This window comes from Colius striatus, chromosome 5, assembly GCF_028858725.1.
Source record: "Colius striatus isolate bColStr4 chromosome 5, bColStr4.1.hap1, whole genome shotgun sequence".
In the NCBI taxonomy this organism is placed as follows: Eukaryota; Metazoa; Chordata; class Aves; order Coliiformes; family Coliidae; genus Colius; species Colius striatus.
The window spans coordinates 50,660,040-50,686,833 of record NC_084763.1 but is presented as its reverse complement, the minus strand read 5'-3'; the positions used below and the strand labels follow the sequence as shown (position 1 = coordinate 50,686,833).

General features: G+C 41.9%; 1 protein-coding gene across 4 annotated transcripts in view; it reads left to right on the top strand.

Moving 5' to 3' along the window:
* APBB1IP (amyloid beta precursor protein binding family B member 1 interacting protein) overlaps window positions 1-23,605 on the top strand; it is a 68,034-nt gene extending 44,429 nt beyond the window's left edge. For 3 of the 4 annotated variants that reach the window (XM_061997266.1, XM_061997264.1, XM_061997267.1), the window contains 5 exons: window positions 510-620; window positions 14,286-14,384; window positions 15,566-15,683; window positions 19,337-19,434; window positions 22,177-23,605. In XM_061997266.1, coding sequence (XP_061853250.1) covers window positions 510-620; window positions 14,286-14,384; window positions 15,566-15,683; window positions 19,337-19,434; window positions 22,177-22,707 — 957 coding nt within the window. In that variant the 3' untranslated portion in view covers window positions 22,708-23,605. The remainder of the gene's footprint in view (window positions 1-509; window positions 621-14,285; window positions 14,385-15,565; window positions 15,684-19,336; window positions 19,435-22,176) is intronic. The other variant, XM_061997265.1, reaches the window with a different exon arrangement.
* Window positions 23,606-26,794: the final 3,189 nt, after the last annotated feature.

The window sequence follows — 26,794 nt, the reverse complement described above, 5'->3', positions numbered from 1 at the left end:
CAAGCAAATATTATGATAAACAGAAGAGGAATGATGCCAAAAAAAGTTGAGAAAATTCACATCTAAACAGATCAAATGTTTATTTATTTCCTGATGAGAGTTTGTTACATGTACCAAAGAAAAACAATCTCCCAGGGCAATTTAGATGGCAAAACTTCTTTCTCTGCTCAGAATTGTAAGAAAGCAGTTGTAAGATCTATGTCTATTTTACTAAAGTTATTTCTTACTGTGGTGTTTATTTGGTTTTATTAACCATAAGCCAAAATTTCCACACAAAGGACAGCAAAACCAGAACTACAGCAAAACGTTGTGCTGTGTTATATGTTATTCCTCATGTGTACTGAGCTCCTCCTCTAAATGTTAGAATGCACAAACTTTAAAATCTTTCTTCAGTCAACTTCATGAGAGCTAAAAAACTAAAAACCATTAGCATTTGTGCATTTAAAAAATGTCTTTTTAATGAGTTTCACATAAATTCATTTCTTTTCTTGCTTGGCTTTCATTTGTAGACATCACGGGATCTGGCATGCTTCATCCAGTTTGAGAATATGAATGTTTATTATGGTTCTCAACACAAAACGAAATATAAGGCACCTACAGATCACTGCTTTGTCTTAAAGGTAATGTACAAGAAAGATATGTTCTGCAAATGTTGCACACAGTTTCTTTTATATGTAAACATGTTTAAGTTTGAAGCTTCAGAGACCCTGATGAGATAGAATACCTGCAAAATCATGTCGGGTTTCTTCTTTGCTTTGTTGCTGATCAGCAACATACCTTTTGAACCTCAATTTTAAGGACTGGTACTCTTATTATATATGTCTATGTTGCATCTATAAAGTTGTCTTCAAAACAAAGCTAAATATGTTTCCAGTGACTTATGGTTCAGGAGAATGGACACATGGACAAATGACACACAGGGAGATGTATAATGAGAAGACTGTCAGTTTCTGCTGTTGACATTATGAGCACTATAGACTATACTAACTTTTTTGAGGGATATAGTCATACCTGTTGAGTGGTTTGTTGAGCTGAGCTGCAAAAACTTGCAGAAATAGGTATCTCAGATGGTACATTTTGTTGCACAACCATTTGTGATAGATATTGTTTAGATATTGTGAAAGATATTGTTTACCCTCTGATAAAAAGCAGCTTGCTGTTGAGGTATCTCATTGCTGCCTCTCTATGTTATAGCACTGAAAATAAGCTGGGAGTTCTGCATTCCTCTAAGGAATGGGAATGAAGCCCTTGCTTTTCACTCAGTTCAGATAGCAGACATGAAGCTTTGAGGTTGCAATAATTAGGCCTTGCTTGCTATCTGTCATTAATACAAGTTTTAGAACACAATGGGATTACTGTGTATAAGAGAAGATAATCTTGTTGCTGCTTCTCTGTTTAAAGGCCTGTGGTGCAAACAAGGTAGTAGAAAACACAGTATCTTGCTCCTTCAGAAAAAAAGTATGGGAAATACTTCAGATGTCACCATGTTTCTGACTGTAGATGCACACTTACAGCACTTTTTTTGTTCAGTTTCAAATGTCTGCTAGCCAAATTTACACATGGCCAAGCAGAAGTGGTTTGTAGACCCAGACTTATTTTCTGAAGCAGATGTATCCAATTAACACAGATAAGCAGTTTTAGTACTATAGTTGTCCGTAAAATGCTCTGCAAAAGACACTTTATCCTCTTTGTAAAACAGGAATGAGCCTTCTGAAGTTATCAGGTAAGCATTCTTTCTGAAAAATATGACTTCTAATAAAAAACAGAAAAAAGGGAGCTGATGTAAAAAATAAGAGGAAATTGGTTTTCTAACAGATGACGGGTCAAAGAAGTATCTAAATTAATAACAGTTATTCACATTCTCTTGAGATGAAAGTAAAAGTGTGGGTTCTGATGTGTATGTGGCAACATATTAGCTGTTCATAATGATTAGGAAAACTTTCTGGACTTTACTGCCATCTTTTGTGAAAAGAGGTATACTAGAAATAGCAATTTACACACAAAAAAAATCACAACTTGACTAAAACACTTGCTGCATAGGATGCACTGTTAGCACTGCACCCTCAATGTGAAATGCAAAGAACAAGACCAAAAGCTCACTAGAGAAGGCTTTTTGTATGAAGGCTTACAATGTATGAAAACTCCCTAGCAAAACTGTTTGCTCTGATGCTTGTAAAATGTGTTTGCAGTGTCCTAGAATAAACATCACATTGATAAGATCGTTAAATCTGAGCAACACTACCTAGTGATGAATAGTTACAGTGAATGTTCTTCATTTTAATTCCCACAAATCAGCAGTGGCTGAATTCCTGATCAGTTCTGTTTCAGATTTTACTTCTTTTAACAGCTGTCTCTTGCAGTAGCTGGAGTTGGTCAGGAAGTATGGCCAAGTACTTGTATCATAGAGTCACAGAATGGTAGAGGTTGGAAGGGAACTTTAGAGATCATCCAGTCCAACCCCCCTGCAGAAGCAGGTTCACCTAGATCAGGTCGCACAGGAACATGTCCAGGTGCGTCTTGAAGACCTCCAAGGAAGGAGCCTCCACAACCCCTCTGGGCAGCCTGTGCCAGGGCTCCCTCACTGAAACAGTGAAATAGTTTTTTCTTATATTTAAGTGGAACTTTTTGTGTTCCAGCTTCATCCCATTACCCCTTGTCCTGTTGCTAGCTACTATAGAAAAAAGGGATGTCCCAGCCTCCTGACACCCACCCTTTAGATATTTATAAATGTTAATAAATCTCCTCTCAGTCTCCTGTTCTCTAGACTGTCTTCAAATCTCCTTTCAAAAGTGAAAGGCGAAGCAGTGGAGAATTTCTTAAGTATAACAATTTCTGTACATTGATTTAAATTGCACATGTACCTTTTTGGAGACATGAGCTGAGTTGTGTTCTGTTGTATACTTATCTTTGGAGATTGGAGCTGAGGATGTAGGACATCCGTGGGTTAAGGAAAAGAAATTAAATTCTTGATCTCTCTAATTGGATGCTTGGTGACACAAAAGTGTGTAGATAGGAACACGGAGCTATTTATTACACTTAGTCCCATTTTGTTCCTGTCTGGTTTTATATGGAAATCTCCCAGAAGAAAACATCTGTTTTGCTGGGAAATGCTTGTCCTGAGATGTCCAAGGAAAGCAAACCATCATTCTTTAGATAATTCTCATCTTGCCATATTTTAAGAGTAATGTCCTCAAGATGAAATGGCAGTACTTTTGCAGACAGGTGTGATGAGCAAAATGCAAGAGATTTAACAGATAAATACCTTTTTTAATATACTGGTAGCCAAGTACTTTTGAAGGAATTTGGATGCTCAGCTTAGTCCAAGCCAGATGAAAATTTCTCTATAGCCAAGGCTGCTCTGCTGTGTCTTCACAGCTCCTCCATTCCCCTGTATGTGCCTCAGGACAGTGAGCTCTGCAGAAGTTCTCTTCCAGTTACTTATTTGTGTTGTCTGCAGGAGAAGATTATCTATCTTTGAAGCAAATGGGGTAAAGTAATTGGAAGAGTAGCAGCTGTAGTCCGTGGTAAACGTTCACTGGGGATGGCTGTAAATCAAAGGAGGTTTTTACATTTTGAAAAACAGCTTATTCTGCAGCCCTCATTAGCTCCAGCAAGCTGTAATGCCACTTGGAAAGTTTTTGAATAATAACATAGCACTACATTTTTTTTAGGAATTGTTGCTTTCTGAGGACCCTCTTAGGCACTGCTGTGTCAAAACAGTGAGCAGTCATCAGCCAAGTTACATGCTCTGCTCTATTTTAAACCTAACAAAAGAATCTGCACAGCTCAGAGGCAAGAGACTAGCTTGTACTTTACAGTGCAGGAGAAATGCAAGGGCTTAGCAACTTCAGAAGTATCTTGCTTCTGTGCTAGGTGGGAAATCTTGCTGAATTCAGAACCAGACATAATTTCCAGGCTTTGAGTATGGAGTTGAAAGATTTCAGATTGGTTAAGCTAATTGCCGTCCTTACTTCAAGAACAGGGGAAATTCCCTTTGTTCATTCACGTGGCAGGAAATCACCAGTGAGATGGGCTGATTCAGAGTTGAGTATGCTTGAAGGAAGAATCTCTTCTTTTCCTCTAGTCCCCATTTGAGCAATGAGGCTTCTAAACAAATAATTAGAGTAAACCAAGTAACATTTGTACCTGCCTTCTAAGGTCCTTTCTCATTAGTAAGGAGAAAACATAAAACATTTCTTTTGCTTCCTCTCAGCCTGTGTTCATCTTTATGGTATGTCTGTATTTAGGGAAGAGCCCTCAAGAGATGCTTTAAGAATGAGCTGACCATTTCTGCCATTTTTGAGTCTGTGCCAGGCACTGCCAAGAACTTACAGGCAGGAGGAACCCTAAAACCAATGTCAGTCAAACCCTGGTGACTTGGAACAATGAGATTGCTCAGGTTGTCTGACACTGCCTTGGGCTATGTGTGCTTTTGTCTCATAGTCTTCATGAATTTCCTTTAATGTTGGTAAGTGGGGTGTGGGCTTTATCTCCAGTTTCTTCTCTACAGTAAAGGGCTCTCAGAAACAGTGAGCCTTTGGTGTGCCTGTCCCAGCTAACACCCATCCAGTCACCAGGAGACAGCAGCTCCCTCTCACCTCTTCCTTTTTAAATCTTACTATTTAATGTCAACTTCAGTGGTCATACCTGGGTTATTTAGCTGATGATGGCTTGGGTACTAGTGTCTGTACAACGAGGTCATGCACATCATGGGTAGCTTACTTTGATACTTAACCAGAAGTTGGGGTGGATTTTGCAGCCTGTGATGTTGGAGCTGCACCTAGACTGTCTATTTTAAACTAGGTCAACTAAAAAATGTTCTTATTTGCAGATCCATCCTGGAGGATGTTCATGTTACAGCTAGAGAATGATGTGTTGTGAGTGCTCCTTGCCTATCATTTCATCCCATTGCATCAGCACCCCATTGTATATATTGTAGCTCAGAATAATATTGGGGTTTTTTGGCTTATTTGTTAACCCTCAAGACACTAAGGAGGTAATGGTGAAAAGGGTGGTGTGCCAGAAACAGTTTAAAAGCACATCACAGTCTCTACCAGAAAAAAAGAGAGCGCTTTGCTGAGCTTATTAAGGAGTTCCCTTTCAGGATGATTCAAGAGACAACTACAGTAACTGAACAAAGCAGTTGCTTCCTCATATCAGCTCCTCTCGGGCAACAGAAAGCCCAGCTGGGACCAACTGAAAAAAGCACAGCTGGTTGTTGGTGTCAGAGAGCAGGGTCACTTTTAGCTGTTCCTGTGCAGTAAACCAGAACTAGTGTGGCTGCATCTTGAGGTGAGAATGTAGCCTGGCACAGAGGCTCTGATTAAACTGGCTTTTAGGAATCCTTAGGCTTTGGGGCAACTGTAAAGCTTGAAGAACTGTTTTGTCTCCCAGTAGCTACCCAATCTGTACTGAGCTATAACATTAAGAAAGTGAATTGGTCTATGCCACTGCTAAACAAGCCTTCCTCCCTCCAAAGAAGTCTCATAGTTAAAAAACAGAAAACAGCACAAAGAACTCTCAACGTGTTAAAAATACTCCCTATGAAAAAATAAATACCTTTGGGACACGTCTTGTAAACATGCAGCTTCTTCCTATTTTCTACTCAGCCTAAATGCAACACTTACAAAATTAAAAGATCACATCCTTCACTTTGACATCAGATAAAGTGAGTCTTTTCTTAATAGAGGGAAAGGAAAGGAAAGGAAAGGAAAGGAAAGGAAAGGAAAGGAAAGGAAAGGAAAGGAAAGGAAAGGAAAGGAAAGGAAAGGAAAGGAAAGGAAAGGAAAGGAAAGGAAAGGAAAGGAAAGGAAAGGAAAGGAAAGGAAAGGAAAGGAAAGGAAAGGAAAATGTGAATGACCCTCAAACTTGCATTTTTCAAGGTCAGATCTGTTCCTCTGTTCCAGGCAGAGGAGGCAGGAGAAGGTAGCAGCACAGCTCTCCCAGCCACCCTGGGGAGAGTGTTGGCCATGCCTGGGAGGGGTGAGGGAGCAAAAATCTCTCCTTTGCACACAGAAAGTGCTCAAGTTGGAGGGGTTCAGGTCCTCACAGTCACCTTTGTGTTTACAAATATCAATTTTCCTGCATAGATTCCCTGTAGCTCTTTTCTTTCACCATCTACTACATTACATAGACACAGCATTTCCCATTTCATGCACCAAGAGTGTGTGTATGTGTATGTGTGTGTGTGTGTGTGTGTATGCTGGTCCAGGGGCTGGTTTTTGTCACACCATGTTGAAAAATCTCTCAAAGCCAGACAAACAGCAAGGTAATCTATATGCAAATTTACTGGTTTAGTCAGTCTGATGTGCCTGTGACAAAGAGTGGATTTAATTATAGTTTATTGGTGCTGGTTGTGCTTGAGTAATCTGGAGGTAATGGTGCATAATGCTGAATTAATCTAGGATGAAAAAAATTGGTTTCCTGGGGATAAACTGAGACAAAGGCAGATCATCCTCTATTTCCACAGCTGGGTACATTTTCCTGTGCAGTCTAAACCAAGTTTTCCTGATGTCATTTGGAAACTATAATTTTTTTTTAATAAAAAAGAAATTCTAATGATCCAAAGAATTTTGGAAGTAGATTTTCAACAAGAATAGCTTCTGTTTGCAACAGTGGCATCATTCTAGCAGGTAATTTGGTATTTAGTTACACTCCTTATTCCCTTCTCCCTCACACCGAGTGTGCTCTGTCGCAGACTGAGTCATGTACATAATGCATTCAATACAGTCACAGCTAAGGTAGAAAGGGAGAATTAGCAGTGTTTGAGAGAGAAAATGGGAGGAAAAGGCTGTAGATCAAATGGCTAGTGCAGGAAATGAGGATAGAAAATGAATGATTGGCTATTTTTTTAATGTGAAAGAATTGTTGCATTGGCGTGATTTTTTCAGGTAAATATTTCAGAGTCGAATTAATTGCTCAACTAAAAGAGCAAATGCAGAAATGTGCTTTATTACAGAACACTTTCAGATATGTGGGATTACAGTAATAGTCCATGCACACAGTTTTACAAGATGAATCCATAACCAATGGGAAGACTAAGGACAGAGAATGGCCAGTGAGAAGAGGAATGTAATAGCTTTGGAAAATACTGTTTACTGCGTAATGTAACTTTATAACTTTGCTTACAGTGACTATTAGATATATATATTTTAATGACCTAAAAATTTTACCTCGGTCACTAGAGAAATAGAAGTCAAAAGAATAATTTCCTTATAATAAGACAGTTACTGTTTTGCCTGTACAGCTCAGACATGTCTTCAAAAGATGAGTTAAGCTTGATCATCTTAATGCAAGGAGTGCATTTGTCCACATTTAATAGTAGATGGTGAAGTTGAACCCCTTCAGTGGAATTTCTTTGAAAGGTACTGAGTATTTGTTACACTTGCAGTCACAGGAGCCAGAAGAGTCTCTGCTTTTCTGAGAAGCTATCTCAACATAGCACAAGTTCAACAGTAGAAGATAAGGTACGCAGAAACATTCACCATTTTGTGACCATTCGGCTTAAAGCCAAAGCTTTTGATCCAAAGTTAGTCACTCTTTATGCTTCTGGCTGTTGTTTCTGCTTCAGATACTGAGCAATGATCCATATATTTTGGGGCAAGGAATCCAATGAGATGCCTGAATAACTTCAGTTTACTTTTCATCTTCAGTCTAGGAAGAAGGTGAAGCAAAAGAACTTTTTATTGGGATAATCTCTAATTTCATGTGCACATGGCCTTTAGTCATTTATTTTGGCACAAACCATAGAAACCACATCATTCAGTTCCCGTTTCTTCAGGTTTTCAATGTGTTCTCTTGTCTTTTCCCTTCAGCAAAGAGTTTACTTCATATCTCAAAGTATAATCTGTGCACAAATATTTTTTTTAAACCTCAAAAATAAGCTTTTCATCTTCAAGTGCTTCTGCTTTCTTTATCTCCAGACAGTTGGTACTTGTGGAGGAGACAGTGGGTCAGAGGAGAACACTAGACTCTATTCCAAACCTTTCCAATGCTTTTCTGGGTGGAACACAGCATATTCTTTTGCAGCCTGACATTTCAGGTGCTCAGGCAAGTGACTGGACAGGTGTCTGACACTTCCAAAAATCAGGGCCAATGATGTGGCTTATTGATAATTATTAAGAGTTTTGACATCAACAGAGAAAAAAATTCCCTGTATCTGATTGTGTTGCATTTTACTACACATATTTGTTTTCAGTAAATACACTTTTAATGCACATCATTATTTGGAAGCACTGTTCTATTTTTTTTCTGTGAGAAAAAGTCTGAGGTCCTTTTCTACTTGCACATTACCACTTTTCCTTCAAACTATGACTTTGTGTGGTGGTTGCTTTTTAAACAGTTGCCTTTTGTAATTTGTTTTGACACAGCATGTTTCAGAGGCAAAGGTTATAAACCCTTCCAGAGGAGATGTTTTCACTTTACTGTCAAGATGATTTTAATGACCTTTTCAGGACACAGTATGCACTATGTAAAAGAAAAAAATGATGTGTCTTTGTGTGTGAGACGTAAGTTGTGACATACTGAAGTTAGTGTTACTTTGCCTAAAATACAGTATCTCTTACATGACTGTCATGATGGATATTGTTATGACCTCTGTTAGTCTCACTGAGTGGTTATTATAGGGACTATGAATCTACTTGTGTAGTGACTACAGCTCCTTATGTCTGTGCTAAACAACTATCCTGAGATACAGGAGCTGTGAAAGGAGGGAATTGGCTCACGTGAATTTTCACACAAAGTTATAATTTCCAGGGACTTTTGACTGTCCAGATTCTTCTCTGAATTGATCATCCCAAGTCAGCATTTTTATGTGCTATCTAATAGATCTTGCATGTGACCTGAAATTTTTAGTGTAGAGTCGAGCTTGCAAAGGTCAATGTTGACAGCAGAGACTTCTGCCATTTGTACTGCCATTTGTACAAAGTAATTTCACTGTGGTACAGTTATTCTCAAGTGAGCAGCCTGCTGGGATGGGATGTGACAGCTCTTGGCTGAAACATTATACCTTTCTGTTCAAAGTAGCATGCTTCATGCATCTAAAAAACACAGGAAGCCCAATGTCTCTATCTAAGTAACTTTCTAATAAAACTTTTACAAGTATAAACCTTTGTAGCAAACTTGGAGCTGCTGGTGTTTGGTCCAGGGGTCTGGCCTTGCACATAGCTGCAGCAGGCAGCTCTACACTGGCAGCATGGAGCAGTCCTCCTTAGTCCTGATCCAAAGCCTAGGAAAGGCAATGAGACACTTCCAGTCAATTTCAGCAGGCTATGGGTCCAGTACAAAGCTGTGTTATATGTGTCATTGGTAAAGTTGCACATAAAAAGACAGTGCTACTGCTACTTCTTGGAAAGGGAGAGACAAAACAGTTCTCAGCTGTTAGGAAGCAAAGATACAGACTGCCAGCACAGCTTTAAGGTGTTTAACATTCCTTCCAAGAGCTGGGCATTCAGCAGCTTGTTAGTTTGGTCCCTAACTGACAGAATGTATTTGGAACTCTGCATTTAATCATGATGGGCTGATTGGAGTAACTTAATCAAGGAACTGATTGGGGTAATTTGGAATAGACCCCATTGGTGAGTATCAGTAGTTAAGATGGATTGCCCAGTGGAGACAAAAGCTAATAAAAGATAGGGTAGAGGGTTGGCAGTAAATAACTCCTGTGTTGTCTGTCATGAGACAGCCTAGCCTTATTCACTGAGAGTTCCCACTCAGCTTCTCAAGATGATGAGAAGCCCACAGTCTCAAAATATTCATAGACAGAGTAAGCAGTGAGGTGAGGAAGCTTGCTGATGATGCTACATTATTCAGATCACTGACAAACAGGCAGACTGAAGAATTGTGGAGGGGTGCTGTGAGGCTGAGGTTGTGGCCAATAAGGTCATAACTAACACACAATCTAGGCACATAGAGTAATGTGCTGAGGGACAAAAGTAATCAGAACTTCATCTGTGAAGTTAGTAACTTGGAGCTGACCTGTACCATTCAGGGGTAAGAGGCTAATATGGAATAAATATATATAAAACAGCAAATGTTGCCATACCATGGCACAAGTCCATTGCTTCTCCTCACCTTTGCTGTTCTGGTCTTCTCATCTCACAGAGGATATAATAAACTTGGAAAAGGATCAAGGAGGAACAATAAGGATAAGTAAATGTAGGGAACACTTTGACTGGAAGAATGACTGTGGAGACTAGAAGCCCATAGGCTGGGAAAGAGACAACTTGCCAGGGATATAGTGCAGATCTTTAGGCTCAGGAGTGGCATGGAGAGGTGTGGATAGAGATCAGCCATTCAGTGCCTTTTCCAAAATAAGAGCGTTATGTAACACTAGCAGCATCAGGTTCAGAGCAAAAGGAGGTGGTTCTGTCATAGAATATGTAGCAGAGCTGGCGAAAAAATGTTGCTAAAAGATATTGTGGATTCCAGAACTAACTGGGGGTTCAAGGAAAAGCTGAAGAAGTACTTGGCAAAGAACTCCATTGCAGAACCTAAATATGGAGAAACCCCATCTGGCTCAGAAAAGCCCCTGACCAGAAGACAGTTGCAGACAGGGAGACTACAGAGAAGGAAGTACCACATATGCTTGTCTTGTTCTTTCTTTGCCTTCAGTATCTGTTTGCAGTCACTATCAAAACCCAGAGACTGAGTTCAGGGACAGTTGAGCTACACAGTACAGGTGTTGTTGTGAACGTGGTGTTTCTGTAGAGTGCTGCAGAGCAGACGTCTGCAGCAGCTCCCGAGGCAGGGCTGTGTGTATGTGCAGCACCATTACCTAGCTTGCTCTATGCCATTTCCTCCTCTGCCTCATTTGTGCACTTTCTTCCAGATGTTTGTGTGAATTATCTGCTCAATTATATAAGTCTGTTTTTTTTTCCTTGAAGTCAAAGCCCTTTGATGGGTGTGATATTTGAAAATTAGGGAAGCTATGTAGACTCATTGGACTTTGCTGTCATGAAGGAGGAGAAAAAAGAAACCTCTGCTTTTTCTGATGTTTGAAAGCTTTGGGCGCCATCTGCTGGGTTCAGCAGGGCCTGACACACTGGAGCAAAATTGCCAGTTGCTGGTTGAAAAGTGTCTGAAGAATTGAATTTACTCAGGATTGCAGTGTCTTTTGTTTGCACCTCCTGGTTCTTCTGTCTCTGCTGGTGATAACATAACCCAAGTCCATGAGATATACCCTGGCACACAGAGTTGTGCCTGCTTACAGTTCCCTTTTAAAGATACCACTCAGACTGAATTCAGGAATGGTTTTTATTGTTTGGTCACCCAATGGAGGAATGGTGGGAGGAAATAAGGATTGTCAGGCATCATGTCCTGGTCAGGTATTGCAGTAGTAGAGTCCACTCTGAGCAGCACTGAGGCTGCTGGAGGCAAGGACAGACAGAGACTGGGTAGCTGGGGAAGGCTGTTTGTCCAGGGACTCTGGTTACTGCCTCTGATAGCTGACATAAGTGTGTAGCAGCAAGATACAGCCCACATAGGCTGAACTGTGTGAAGGGGTGGTGTGTGAGTGTACCAGGTGGGTGAGGCACAGGTCCATGGGCATGGTGCTTGCTCTGCAGCTCAGGCACCAGATAACATCGAGCTATCATCTCTGGGCTTGACATGTGTGATGCCCCTAGCTCTCATCTTGGAAATGCCCAAGAGCAAGGTAGTATGATATGGTAGGCATGGGCCCTTTCAGAGGGTTGGAGCAGACTTTGCATATTTATCATCTAAGGGGAATGGCCAACTATGTTTTTGCAGAAAAATGGCCAACAGTACAACCTGTGTGAGCAGCAGAGTTCAGGCAGGCAGGGACCTGTGAGGCAGTTGCCTACAGCACTGCCTTGGGACACATCTCTCACTGTGAGACCCCTCAAGAGTAACATCCTCGTGGTTTTCTTTTTCCTCACAGCTGTCTGCCTGATGTGTCCACTTTCACTCCATAGTTTGATGATGCAAGGCTTTGGCAGCAACACTGGCTTGCACAGTCCCGTGACCTCATCTGTCCCTTCTTACTTGTGCTCTCCCCTTATCTCCTTGCTGTATGTGAGGCCATGCTGTGTACTGCTGGGTTTAAAGACAAATAAACCAGAAGTACAGCATGATGAAATGGGTTATATTTAACCCAGACCAGTTCCTTTTTTTTGGTGGGGGGGGGTGGGCAGGGGATGTTGAATCACAATGTGGCCTTACAAACAATTGGGTTAGCACAAGCAAGGGAAGGCCGGTGACTGTAGCACTGAGGAAGAGCACAGACATATGGCCTCTGTTATTCAGCTCTGCTTTTGAAGCCCTAGGTCACCCAGACATTCCACACTGGGGATGCCCCAGCCACCAACTGGCCTCTATCTGGCACCTCCATCAGCCCTGGGCTGGTGGGCTGCTCAGAGTGCTCTGTGCTGCCAGGGATCCTGCTGAGCTCCTCCTGTCCAGCACTGCTCTGCTTTGGGGCTTAACAATATGGGTAAAACCAAAGTCCTTGCTTCTAGGTGGAGGAATGCTTTGAATTTTCAACTGCACAAGTTGAAATGAGAGTGGTTTGACAATAATAAATCCTTGGAGCGTATTTGGCTGCTCTTGTGCATTCACAAGATTTCACTAACTGTACACCCGTAATTTGTAAGTATAGAAATAGAAATAAACACAGAAATGAGGGATGATGAAGCCTTCTCCTTTGATTTCATTCTTTTCCTTGCATATCAAGAGATGGCAGTATGTTATTCCATCTAAACTACTAAGGACTTGCAGCCTTTTCTGCTGTAGTAGGGGAACCAAATTCAGTCTTAGAGAGAATGTTCAGTCCCAGGCAAGTAAGAGAAGAATGGTAGAGGTTGGAAGGGACCTTTAGAGATCATGTAGTCCAATCCCTCTGCTGAAGCAGGTTCACCTAGATCAGGTCACACAGGAAAGTGTCCAGATGGGTCTTGAAGACCTCCAAGGAAGGAGACTCCACACGCTCCCTGGGGCAACCTGTGCCAGGGCTCCCTCACCTGAACAGTGAAATAGTTTTGGTGATCTTTGAGTTGCAATGATAGCACTATTACATTGATCAGTAAGGGGAAGACATCCCAAAGTGTGTTCAAAAGAACAAACAAACAAAAGGTTTGGAAAGGTATAAATGAATGAAAAAGATTACTTCTGCTGCCATTGCATTTTGAATGACCCTCTATCTAGAACATATGACAGTTACAAAACCATTGGCAAACAGCAGCAACAGTGAAGTGGAACGATCATGGATGCATCAAGAAGAGTGTGGCCAGCAGGTCAAAGGAGGTTCTGCTCCCTCTCTACTCTGCCCTGGTGAGGCCTCATCTGGAGTCCTGTGTCCAGTTCTGGGCTCCTCAGCTCAAGAGGGACAGGGAAGTGCTGGAGAGAGTCCAGCTCAGGACCACCGAGATGATCAGGGGACTGGAGCATCTTTCTTATGAGGAAAGGCTGCGGGAACTGGGGCTGTTTAGTCTGGAGAAGAGGAGACTGAGGGGGGATCCCATTAACATTTACAAATGTCTAAAGGGTGGGTGTCAGGAGGTTGGGACATCCCTTTTTTCTATAGTAGCTGGCAACAGGACAAGGGGTAATGGGATGAAGCTGGAACACAAAAAGTTCCACTTAAACATAAGAACAAACTCTTTCACTGTTTCAGTGAGGGAGCCCTGGCACAGGCTGCCCAGAGGGGTTGTGGAGTCTCCTTCCTTGGAGGTCTTCAAGACCCGCCTGGACATGTTCCTGTGTGACCTGATCTAGGTGGAGCTGCTTCTGCAGGGGGGTTGGACTGGATGATCTCTAAAAGGTCCCTTCCAACCCCTACCATTCTATGATTCTATGAATAAAAATATATAGGAAGAAAGCTAGAATTAGGACCAAAGAAAAGCAGTCAGTAGGAGAAGTCTGCTTCAACTGACAGTTTATGATTAAACAAATGTAATGTACTCTTTGGAAATTAATTACATTCAGTGTTCAGTCTGGATTCCTTACAGATGACAAACCATAATGACAAACAGATGTCTTTCCAGTGTTTATACACTGAGTAGTAGACCTTCAACCATGGAATTTGCAGGACTTTATTGAACTCTAGATCACTGTTAGATTCTTCTAGCCCTTGAATTCACATTACAATCTGTTTAAGTTATTTCAAGCAAATGCTGCCAGTGGCAACTCCTGTATACTTCACAGTCACCATATTTTTTATATTTTCTTGTGCTCTTTCTACTGCTGCTTTTTATTTTCCACTGAGGTGCCCTCACACTTTTGTATACTGACTTGATCTCTGCTTGTCTTCCCTTATGTATATCTTTCAGCACCCCCAGATTCAAAAGGAGTCACAGTATATCAAGTACTTATGCTGCGATGATCAAGCAACCCTGCATCAATGGGTAACAGGAATAAGAATTGCCAAGGTGAGATTAAGAGTAAATTTAGTTAAATGTGTTTTCTGTAAAATCCTGTCTTCCTCAGATTGCTGACTGTCATCACCTCCACTGGAAATGTTGTGACAAGAGTGAGTGAGTATTCATGCTGATTTTACCATAGAAGGAAAGAGCAGAAGGGCATGTCCAGGATGGGTTTGCTGAATGTTCCTGTACCCTCATTAACATGAGAGTTAACTCTGTGCCTCTAAACCTCACATATTTGTAAAACTCACTCCACAGTTACCTGGTCTGACAATAGTATGCTGTGGCTAAAGATGTGTAAGCTCTGGTCAGTCCAGCTGTGACATTTTTCAGACAGTTCTGCCCGTATTGTTTGCCTCACTCTCTTCAAAAAGATCCAAATCCACAGACCATTTGGTTTTCACAAAATATTAAGGGAGATGGATTTATACATAGCCCAGTATACTGAGTGTACCTGGCTATACAGACCTGCTCCTGCTAGGTATACTTTTCTGACAGTTCTGCTGAAGGTTACATCCAATAAAGGTGCAGGGTGAGCATCATATTGTTTTGTGTTTTATACTGACTGAGCTGTTTACTCTAGAGCCCAGGATGCAATGTCCCAAGCTCCCAGTCTGAAAATACAGTATCTGGAAAAAGATATTGACTGGCAACAGTTGGTTTTAAAGCCATGTTTCAAGATGTTTACAGATACCGAAACAAGCATCAAATGTGAGAATGATATCAGTAGGACTGTGTTTGGTCAGAGTGGTTCACATTTTATTGTGATGTTACAGAGATGCTTTCACAGAATCACAGAATGGTAGGGGTTGGAAGGGACTTTTAAGAGATCATCCAGTCCAACCCCATGCTAAGCAGGTCCACCTAGATCAGCTCACACAGGAACGACTCCACACCCTCCCTGGGCAGCCTGTTCCTGGGCTCTCTCACCCTCACAGCAAAATAGCTTTTCCTTATGTTTAAATGGCACTTTTTGTCTTCCAGCTTTGTTTCAAATACCCACAGTCCTGTCACTGTCTTTGCACCTGGCCCTATACAGAAATAGCCAAGGCACTTGTAGAAAGCTACTTTTTAACTAAACTGGGTGGAAAGGAGTGGGTCAGGAAAGTTGTCCAAGAGTAAAATGAATGCTTGGTCTGTTTCAAGCTTAACACCATGCTCATAGTCTTGCTTCCATTGTTTTACAGTATGGCAAGACCTTGTATGATAATTACAAGTGTGCAGTGAAGAAAGCTGGCTTGTCCTCTCGTTGGGCAAATCAAGGGACCGTGGAACCGGCTGCCCCTGCAGGATCCTTATCAGCAGGTATTGATGCTTTCACAGCAGTTGAAATCACATTTATTGCCCTCTTCTGTCATCATCAGTGTTGCACATAGCCTTAGTTCAGAAAAGTATCCCATGGATTCAGCAAGATAATACTTTGTTCTAGACAGCTCAGTGTAGCTCTGATCTATACCTAAGCTAGCAACAGAGCTCTCACTTTAAAGTTAGAACTTGAAGAATACAAAGACAGCCCACCAAAGGTGAGTTTAAGTCTGCATAATTTATTAAGATATTTTTCTGTTAGCATCTGAATACAAACCACTTATTCTGTCTCCATTTTATGTGCTGTTGGTCCATGTCTTGAAGTTTTCTGTCTGCCCATCTCTACACTGAGTTTTTCTATAATTCTCTAATTTCTCTAATTTCTCTCTGAGTTTTTCATCTCTAATCAGAGTTTTTCTTCCAATGAGTAAAAGGGATGAGTGGGATACTCTGGGAATGATCATATCAGAAGGAGATTATTGTAGGATGAGCCACTCTATTTTGAGCCTTTCACTCATTTGCTTGATAACAATGTGAGTGTTAAGGAAGAAAGGACTGGGTTGTTTTCTAACTTTACTTTTCCAGTGGCTTCATCATGTTGCTGTTACGTCTATCATTCTACAGATGAAGCAGTGCATGCTGCTAGCTGTAACTTGCATGAATGTTTTTAGTTCCTATGCTTAAGATATGCTGTATTTATTAGGAGGGACATGCTGGCCAGGTGCTTACTGTCATAAATCAAGCAAAGTCAAAATTGACATTGGCAGTTTGTATTCTAACTTCTTACATAGACAACTCAAAATCCTTCAAACATCTTCCCAAGGCTTTAGTTTGCCTTTTTCCCAGTACATGTGAGAAGAAGGTGGTCTTTCTGATATTCTTTGTAGTCAAATCGTGGTAATAAATGGAGATGTGGTGTAAGAGAGACCCAGTAACAGACTGGTTTGAGATCAGGGGGTTTTTTTGATGGTTATGTGTGGGAGTCCTTTAGTGAGGGTGGAAGGGACAGTTGTGGAGCATTCTGTGTTCTGGTGTTGATGGCAGTAGAGAGGTGTCTGGCCAGTGGGACTCTGTGCTGCTGCTGTAGTCTGTACTGGGTATGGGCATGATTAAAGCCTTATAAAGTGTATTATACATCTGTGTAAGTTCAGCTCCAGGAACACCGCATGTGACCATAACATATCCTGTTAATCTTAACTAATGGATCCCATTCAATGGTTAAGTAGCCAGGAAAGATTTCAGTCATGTATGTTGTCTCTGTGGAAATATCTCTGAAGGATCATTAGCACTGTAATTAATGCAAGTCACTGTGATTCTTCATGCCTTACAGTTACTGCCCTATATAAAACCTGGGGCCCAGCCATAATACTGTAACCTGAACTGCCTATGAGCAGCTCTTTTGGAAATGGAACAAAGCCTGTTTGCTTCTATTCTATTTTCAGATGTTCTGATGTTGGTATAGAGAAATCTGCTATAGAAAACTACAGTCCTGTGTGAGTTTAGCAGGGGGCTGTACTGTGTTGTGGAAGACAAACCTCTCTGCCTCATTATGTGTGTCTTTGGACAGTAATGAAATAGCTTATGTTGTGTGCCAGCACAACATCATTGTTTGAAAGCTGAAGGGTGTTGCTTTATTCAGTTGTTCTATATCACTACCAAGCTTAATATTTTATATTAGATATTTGGGATATCTGTATTTTGCATTATATTTGGCCTACTTTCAAAAACAAACACCAGTTCAGCATAAATAAGTAAATAATAAGTTTGGAGAAACTGACTTGCAAAGGATACTCTAACATTTCAATTAAAAATAAATCTTGATAATAGAATGCCTGAACTCACATGTTGGATTGAGGGGGGTCCTTGAGCTGACTTGTGTATAGCATATGTGCAGATACATGGCAGCAGTTGATATATCAAATGTTAAGTATATCAAACTCTTAAGTCTTGCAGAGTTTATGAAATCCATTAACAGAAGAAGAAACAGATTACTCTTTAGCCATGTCCCAGCTTTGTGGTATATCATGTTTGCCAGGTAGAACATTACACCTTGTACTATACAGAGTGGAGCTTGCTCTGCTCCCTTTAGTTAAACCTGAGCAGCCTCCTGCTCTGCTGTGGACAGCAGAGTGAGGAGAGACACTTAACTTGATCTACTTGAAGGCATGGCCACAGAACCCAGGGATTTACATCTCTTTCCACTGAGCACTTAGACCTATAAGGTTGGGTTTCATTTTTTATTGACTTCCACGTTAGCCCTTCAATAAATGCAGACTGTAGTTTGTGTGATCGAAACAGTACTGTGGATTAAATATGCTGAACAACATGCAGGCACAGGCACACAACACAGGGACTTCAGACCATCTTCTGTCATCCCTTGAAGCCTAAAAAAGCTCTAGTAAATTCAGTACACTGCAGAGTTTGCCTGTCTTCTCTGTCAATTGTGAGATTCACAGGCATGGCAATGAAAGTAATGTTTTGTATTTCCTAGGATGTTCACAGAACCTCTTTGCCACTCAGAACACACGTTAAGAGCAAAACCATTGTCATGCTTACACTTATGTTGCAGACAGCTAAGGGTTCACTAGCATCCAAGAAGTACAAGTTTACTGGATCTCAGTATAATGGAGCTAAGGCAGTCATTGAGGTGTGCAAATGTGTATCTAGGTACCTACTCTGATGAGCACAGCTTCCAAAAATCCTAAACTGGAGAGTTTATTTAGTCCTTATCAGACTACACAGAAGCTGGGGACTTTTTCCTAATTAAACCCAAACATTTGTCCTTTGGTCTCACATTCACTTACTCTATTGGACAGTACTGGGTTATTTATGCATATCCCTTACAAACACTTTAGTGGTAGGCAAATGTTTTGCAGAGCTTTAATTTAGCCAACTAGCAGATCTGAGACTAGAGTGAGGTTTACAAATCTTCCATGATTCCAAGCAGGGGAGAAGTTTCAGAGCTGTTAGCTCATAAAGGAAATGGATCAGCCCTTCTGTGGGACTTCAAACCTTCACACTAATGAATCTTACTGGTATGAAACTATGGTGCTTTTAATCTTTAGCCTAAAGTAGGGGAAAAAAAACCTCCATGCAATAAAAATTGAGAACATAGTCCTGCTACAGCATGTTCCAGACTTCAAAATGCTGTTATGAGGGACAGGTATTTAAACAACAAAAGGCCACAGAGTGGGTTTAACTATGCCAATTTGGTTTCTGCTTGACTTCCATTCCAAAGCCAGCCCCCCTGCTCTATTCCTGTGTCAGCCTTAATGGTCTCATTCTGTAATCACTGTCAGAAGAAAAAGCTGCTCTTCATTTGTCAACACCATTCCACACCCTGGTAACTTCTGTCACATGTCTTCTGCCAATTTAACTTACTGTAGGACTGTCAGCTGGAACCATGGAGGCTACTAGGTTTAATGGAAGGTATCTTGTTTATTTTCCTTAAGTAGTGAACTGAATATGAGAAGTCACAAAACAAGCCTGAAGTAGGAAACAGATATCCACATGGATTTTGTCGAGTTATGTACAGAAATGGGTAGAAGTTGTAAAGATGTTTTTATAGCCTTTTGCTTAGTTTGCTATTCCCTGATCTGGTTAGTACCACAAAAATGTAACACTTTTCCCTCTGTCTGCTCTCCTTATCACAGGTGCTGTTCAGTCAAATGGACAGATTCCCCAGATTGTTCAACATTCCAGTGCAGAATTTCCAGAGACTCTGAAGAAAGTGGATACCCCAGAGGTACAGGTCAGCAGTACTGGCAGTGTGCTAGTTAAATGTCATCTGTCAGCCAGTTCTTCAAGTTTGTTTTTCTAGACTCACTGTCTTCCCCCTTCAAAGTGCCAGTGTACTGCTGTGACAAGGATTCAGCTCCTGAGCAGAGTGGAGAGTTCTTTGCTGCCCCTCCTTGAACTTACCACACTGCAAACAGTGTGCCCATTGCACAGGAGGAAGGAGCCACTGACAGTGGTGAGGGCACAGCCATCCACTGCTTTCATTCCTCAGAACAAATAGCTGTGAGTTCACTTAGCAGGAGGAGGACTGTGCCTTCTGGGACAGTGTCAAAAGAGTCTGTGCTGCCAGCATAACACAAAGGATACAGTAGTGTTTTCAGCAGGGAACAGTGCACAGCTGAAGAGGAATGTGTAAGAAAGGAGAAAGTGTGAAGAAGTGAGGGAAAACATTACATGTTTTCATTAGGCTCTAAATGCATTCCTTGGTTATGCTCCAAATGTTGCCTACTTGCCACGTCTCTGGCTGTAAAAATATCAGTAGGATACAGCATGAGCGCTTCAGAAACATCCTTCAGAAAAAAAAACCCAAATGCTGCATTTGTTTGCAGTTCATTATTCAATCCCTCTCTCATGCATAAAGTGCACAGGACAAGTGAAATGAAATTCCTAGGATTTTTCTGTCACCTGCATCATATGTCCTACACTTCTTGTTTCTGTCTTTGAGTTCCTCCTTTAAAAAGATCTGTTTCTCTGTTCTGAACCTCACTTCCTCTGGAATAGAGCATGTTCTGAGAACTCAGCCAGTGGTCTCCTCCTCCCATGTCTCATACTTCCATTTTTGTAGGCAAGCAGAGTCAGGAAGAGAAGGAGTGCATGGTATAATTAGTTAATGCCAGAATTAGCCCAGCTGACTGCAGGATCACTTTTCTCTAGCAGAAGCAAACATGTTGCTTTCCTATCTCACGGCTTCTGCAAGCCTGGGACTAAAGCATCAAGCTGAAGTCTTTCAGGGTGCACTGTGCTACAGTTAGAGCACCAAGCCAGCTGTGTCTGAACAGATTAATTAGCATGAACAGAAATGAATATGTTACAACACTCTATCTTCAGGACATCAGACTTCTTTACATATTTAGAAGAATAGATAGCATATTTCATAAATCATAGAATGGTAGGGGTTGGAAGGGACCTATAGAGATCATCTGGTCCAACCTGCCTGCAGAAGCAAGTTCTCCTAGATCAGGTCGCACAGGAACATGTCCAGGTGGCTCTTGAAGACCTCCAAGGAAGGAGACTCCACACCCTCCCTGGGCAGCCTGTGCCAGGGCTCCCTCACCTCAACACTGAAATAGTTTTTCTTATGTTTAAATGGAACTTTTTGTGTTCCAGCTTCATCCCATCACCCCCTGTCCTGTTACTAGATACCATGAAAAAAGACTGGCCCCAACCTCCCAACATCCACTGTTTATACACCTGTGAATATTAATGAGATCCTCCCTCAATCTCCTCTTCTCCAGACTAAACAGCCCCAGTTCCTGCAGCCTTTCCTCATAAAGATGCTCCAGTCCCCTAATCATCTTGGTGGCCCTGTTTGTGCTGTAACTGTCAACAGCTACCAGTTGTTACCTGAAAAAAAAACCAAACCAACAAATTCTATTCAGGTATCACCAGCTGGGCTTTATTTACCTTCAGAGTGTTGACTAGCAAACACAATTTAAAAGAAGAGACACCTAAAATGTTGTCAAAATAAACATCTCCATAATGAATTTCCATCCTACAGTTTGTTTTTCTTAACTTGGATGGCAGATGCTTTGATGCATTTTTCCTTCCAAAAAGTTGTCAGAGGGTTTGAATGTCTCAGGACCCGGCAAACATGGCTAGAACTTGGTGCCTTCAAAGGGCCTATTTATCACAGGGTTGGTTGGAAAGTGGAGGAGGTGTGTGCAGATGGCTGGCCAGCAGGCAGCCTTCCCCCAGGTATATCAGCTGCCAAGGCACTGGTGATCTTTCCCCTACTGTGCCACACCAACCTGCATCTCGACAGACTGCAAGTGTGTCTCTTCACAGGGCTTTGCAGCACTCTGCCTCCCACACAGAGGGGGACAGTGAATCCAGTAAACTCCAAATTCCCAAACCTCTCCACCTCCTTCCCAGTTCACTGCTGTTGTATCTAATGAGTTTGGCAGAGATAGGTGACTTCATTATTCATTATATATCCAGCAATCACAGATCGAAAGGGAGACAGAAACAATGGGGATGAGAGACAGAACTACATCTACTTTTTATGTCCTCAAATCTTAGAATCATAGAATGATAGGGTTAGAAGGGACCTTTAGAGATCATCTAGTCCAACCCCCCTGCAGAAGCAGCTCCACCTTTGGTCACTATTTTTAGACACAGCACAGATATTTTTCTTTTTCAAGTCTCCATGTTCTCAGGGAAGGAACAGCAGGGTGGAACATCAAGAAAGTGTCTTTATATGTCTTACTAACTGCAATTGTTTGAGTTTTAAAAGCCCTCATTTCCTGAGGACAGCACTCAAAGAAGCACTATGAATGCTGTCACTATGGAGGTTTCCATGGTCAAAGCTCTGTGGGCAGCTCCAGAAGGAAAACAAAATACTGCACTCTTCAGGCAAAATGTACTCTGCTTCATGTCACTGTCTCTACTGCACTCATCTCTTCACTGTCCTGAGGCAGCGGCATGGGTTCACACACGTGCTGACTGTGTTTTGTCCTTTTATTCCTCCTGCTTAAAGGCCAAGTCAAATAACGTCAGTGTGCCTGGCCTGGCACAGGCAGTGATGAGGCCACAGAGAAACCAGAGCAAGAGGAACTCCCTGCAGCCTCCTGCTCCACCTGAAAGGCGCTCATCTGCTATTTCTGCCTCTCCAATTCTACCCTCCAAAGTCAAACGAGACAGCGGTGTTTTCCTAACGGATCCAGACAGCTTTCCAGCACCACCACCTACGCTGAAGATCGATTTTCCACCACCACCACCTCCCGATTTCTGTGAACCTCCTCCTGATTTTGTGCCTCCGCCACCACCAGCCTGCAGCAGCGGTAACGGAGACCTGCCATTACCCCCTCCACCTCCACCACTCTCCAGTAAGCCACCACCTCCAACAAAGAAACCCGTGCCACTTCCACCAAAAAGGCTAGAAAACACGGGACAAGCTGGAGAGCCAAGGTCAGCTGGGCCTCCTCCAACTGGGGGTGGAGGCAGGCAAGTGGATTTCATGTCTGACCTCATGAAGGCTCTTGAGAAGAAAAGGGGCAGCAGCTCCTGAACTCTGGGAGCAGGTGGACTTCAAGCTATAGCTGTTTTTCTGAGGCATCATGGAAAGTTGTGCTGGATCAGGCTCTCCCAGCAGGAATTCTCCTTCATAGTTCCTTCTGGGGTCTCAAGAAGTAAGGTGGGGTGCCCTCTGTCCCCCACTTTATCCCTATAACCTGCTCCTCCTTCCTCTCCCTGCTATTTACCATTCCAGCATCAGGCAGAGGTAAGAAATGGCTGTAGAGTCTTGCTTCACTCCATCAGGACAGCCAGGGCTGGCAGAGTGGCACTCACAGAGCCCATCAGTGAGTGAAATGCATCTTCCATCACCGCCTCCTCTAGTAAAATTGGAGCTGAAGGAAGAAATGTTCTCATCTGAATTTTGAGAAGTGGGAAAACCCCTTTTCACAGAATTCCCCTTAAAGGTTCTTTATCATAAACCCTGCAGTTGTGGGGTTCTTTCCAATAACACCTCCATTTTTTTAAGTAGTCTTGTCTTAAAAAGTAAAACCTCAGCTAAATTATTCTGAGATGCAAGGCCAGGACCAGGGCTACTTCCAGACAGAGTCACCCCAAATGTTATAGTCCCCTGCCTCCATATGCAACTCCAGGCATCCCTGTCAGCACTCACAGTTGCCTTCCACTCTCCTTCACTTCTGTACTCTTAGACAAAGAAAAACTTTGATTTTAGTCTCGTGTGCTTCCCTTGTAAGTAAGGGTTTTTTCATTCCTGTTGGTTAACATTTGTCTTCAAACTGTACCTACAAATAGTCTGTCTTTGGGAAGACTTTGTACCTGATATGAATATCTCTTACATGTTTTTTTTTCATGTGTTCTTCCATGTTAACTCGCCGCTGTTCGTTTAGGCAGCGTTCATTATTAGTTCTCCAATAAAAATAGCTTCTATCTTATATCTGCACACAGTGTCAGAGTTAATGAACAGGCATTTTACTGGCAATCAGTATGACTTCAAATATTCTTAAAAGGTTTTGCCTATACCTTCTAGTCTTTATTTCTTCTAGTCTTTGCCTCTTCTCAGGTGCATGATTTTCTAAGGTACCACAAATACATTTCTGTATTTTGCAATATGTAAAAAGTGTGTGGTCTAAAGAAATATATCAGAGCAGGGGTAACAGAGCTGATATTTGTCAAGTGGAGTCCTGGGTCCAGAAGTGGTGATGGGCTGCAAGGGAATGACAAGCTGATGGCAGGGCCATGGCCTGGGTAAGTTTTGGGTCATCTCTGGTCTTATTTTTGGCTTAAGGTTGGTTCTTCAATACCCACATACCTGCATAACAATCTAGCAGAAATATGAAGGCAAGGTTATAACCATGTCAGAGTGAAATCTTGATGACAGTATGAACCACCACATGCATTTCTTCCTGACACTCAAGCCATTGTGCTTTAAAGGATGTGGTAAAGCCTGCAGCTGAGTCATCTCAGGTGGATGAAGTAGCTGCTTGAGGCAGAACAAGAAATGCATCTGTATGTGGGCAAAGGCAGTTGTGGTTAATAATCCTTCCTGGTTTTGAACTTGAGAAAAAAACATAAAAGCATTTTAATTACAAGGTTTTTACAAGATCATATGTGTGAGGGTTGCTAAGGGAAAGATGCACGAGCATCTGTAGCAGTGGCAGAGAGCGAGGGCATTGCCTGCAGGGGCCACCCCACCCTTTGAGCATAGACAAGGAGCCTTAAAGGTCTGTTGATGCTACAGTTGAAATGAGGCCCTACACTTCCCCCTCCTCACCAGTATGTCATGCCACATGTGCCTGTGTTGATCCTGCTCCCCAGTGGGGTCTTAACATGCCCTGTTAACTATTTGTTTGCTCTGCAGCCTGCATTTGAGGAGCCAGCAGTGCTACCAAGATGCTACAGCCTGTACACTCGTGTCTCTACTGCCAAGTAAAAGAGGATGAGGATGGAGCTTGAGCGGTGGCCTCGTGCTCAGCCATCCTGCCACAAGGGCTGAGGCACAGTCCCAGCGCAGCACAAGCAACTACTCAGGCCAGGCACCATTCCCAGAAGATAACATGGCCAAGTCTACAGCAGGATTCACTCCCTGTAGAGATACCTTGTGGTGCAGATGGGGCTAGTAAGGGTACCAGTTCGTAGGCCAAGGGACTAGTTCCTGGCCATCTTACTTAACGGTACAGTCAGAGCCCTTGCAACTCTTACTGGTCATCAAGCTCCCTTGCTTTCCCTGAACTGAATAAAAAGCTTTCATCAAGAAAACAATGTTGACTGCTGACACAAATGTTACTCAGAAGTTTTGAATTGCCATGTGAGAACATTCAAAAGGTATCTCCTCATTTTCAAACAGCTAAACTGAGAGATGCTCTCGAGACTGGTGCAAGACTCTTCAAGCTTGGTACAGGAATCATAGAATGGCTTTAGTTTTAAGTGCAGCAGAAAAGATATTAACTAGCCAAAACGATTCATGTATCTCAGTTGCTTTCTGTATGCAGTTGAGGTCAGCATCCTGCAGAATCCTTGACTGCTAAAGAGCTGGGTGTCATTTTCTGACAAGGGAGTAGGAGCACACATCTGTGACACATTTAGGTGATACAAGCTGTCTGCTACCCAACTATGTTTAAATCAACTGCTTTTTCTTTTATGAAATGTGCACCCAGCATCAAAATAAAGCAGCACATGTCCTCAGAAAAATGTTGCACGATAAGCTAGTTTCTCTGCATTCACAAAGCACCAAGACTACACAACTTTCCTGGCATTCATTCTTCTCACTAGACTGCTCAGCCTCCTGCCTTATTTCCTCCTTTCTCTTCTGTTACAGCACAATACACTCATCTTTACACGTTTTACATCTGCAGTCAATCACAACTCACACACTTAATCTTATATAAAAGAAGTTGAGCTTGCTTTGAAACAAAGTCAAAGCCTCCAGCAAACTCCAGAAATCAATTAAAAGGCTGTGATGATTATCCCTCTATCAACTACTTTGTGTATGTACATGGTTGCATTGACTTTCTGAAAAGTAAGTATTCAGACTCTCCATTCAAAGAAGAGAGCTACCATCTTAATGATACACAATTATCTGGCTTTATTTGGTATAAAAAAGATGCAGAAAAATACAAAACTATCTTCCTTTCCAAGACTGTAAGTATAAATTAATCCTTCCGCCTCTGTCTAACCTATTGCTACGTGAATGTAGAGCACAGTAGTACCTGCATTACCAGAGATTACAATATTTCACCCTGAAAAGATGTCAAATTGCAGCATGTTACTTTTAACCTTTCTCCATACCTCAAACAGAAGCAGTCTCAGCAGCTGCCATCTGCTTCAGGCTCTTGCATCACTGACATGGAAGAAGGCCCTGCTGCAAGCCACCATTTCACCATCAATCCTTGGCATTAGAAAGGTAGTCACGTGGGAAAGTTCACATGGGGGTGGGGGGAAAATCAGTATAGCTGCTCACCACAATTGTGCTCCAGAAATAGGAGGAGAGTACAAATAAGCACCTGTTTGAATACCAGCCATGGTGGTTTTATTCCCCACATCCTCTTGCATCCCTGCTGGGTTTATGTAACACGAAAGAAGAGGCAGCTCTGGAACTGCAGGAGGAAGCCAAGGATTTTAGGGAATAGACCATGAAACACAGTATTAATGCTTACATTGTCATAATAAACCATAATGATTAAATCCTAGAAGTGGAAAGGGAGGTGGGACAAAATGCTGAGCATGATGTGGGTTTATTTCTCTACATAGTTAAAAGGTAGTGTTGTGATAACTGTATTCTTCATGGGTTCTTCACACACTCTTCTTAAGGTGTTTTAAGTGGAAAAATAGAAACTTAAATGGATCATGTGGCAAAAATACATGACAGAACTATCACTGATAGGTTATCACTGGTAGCTTCAGAGTAACTGGGAAATGGGCATATTCTGTTTGAGAGTCACATGAAACTGAAGAGCTTCAGTATCATTAAGACCTGAATTCTCATGGTTTCACGGAATATTCTAAGGCAGTTTGATCAACATTAATGGTGAGTACTGACTACTGTGAAATCAGAGAAGTTACTAAATACAGAGAATGTAAACTGTATGGTAAAACCAGGGGGAAAATAATGGAGATTTGCTTTC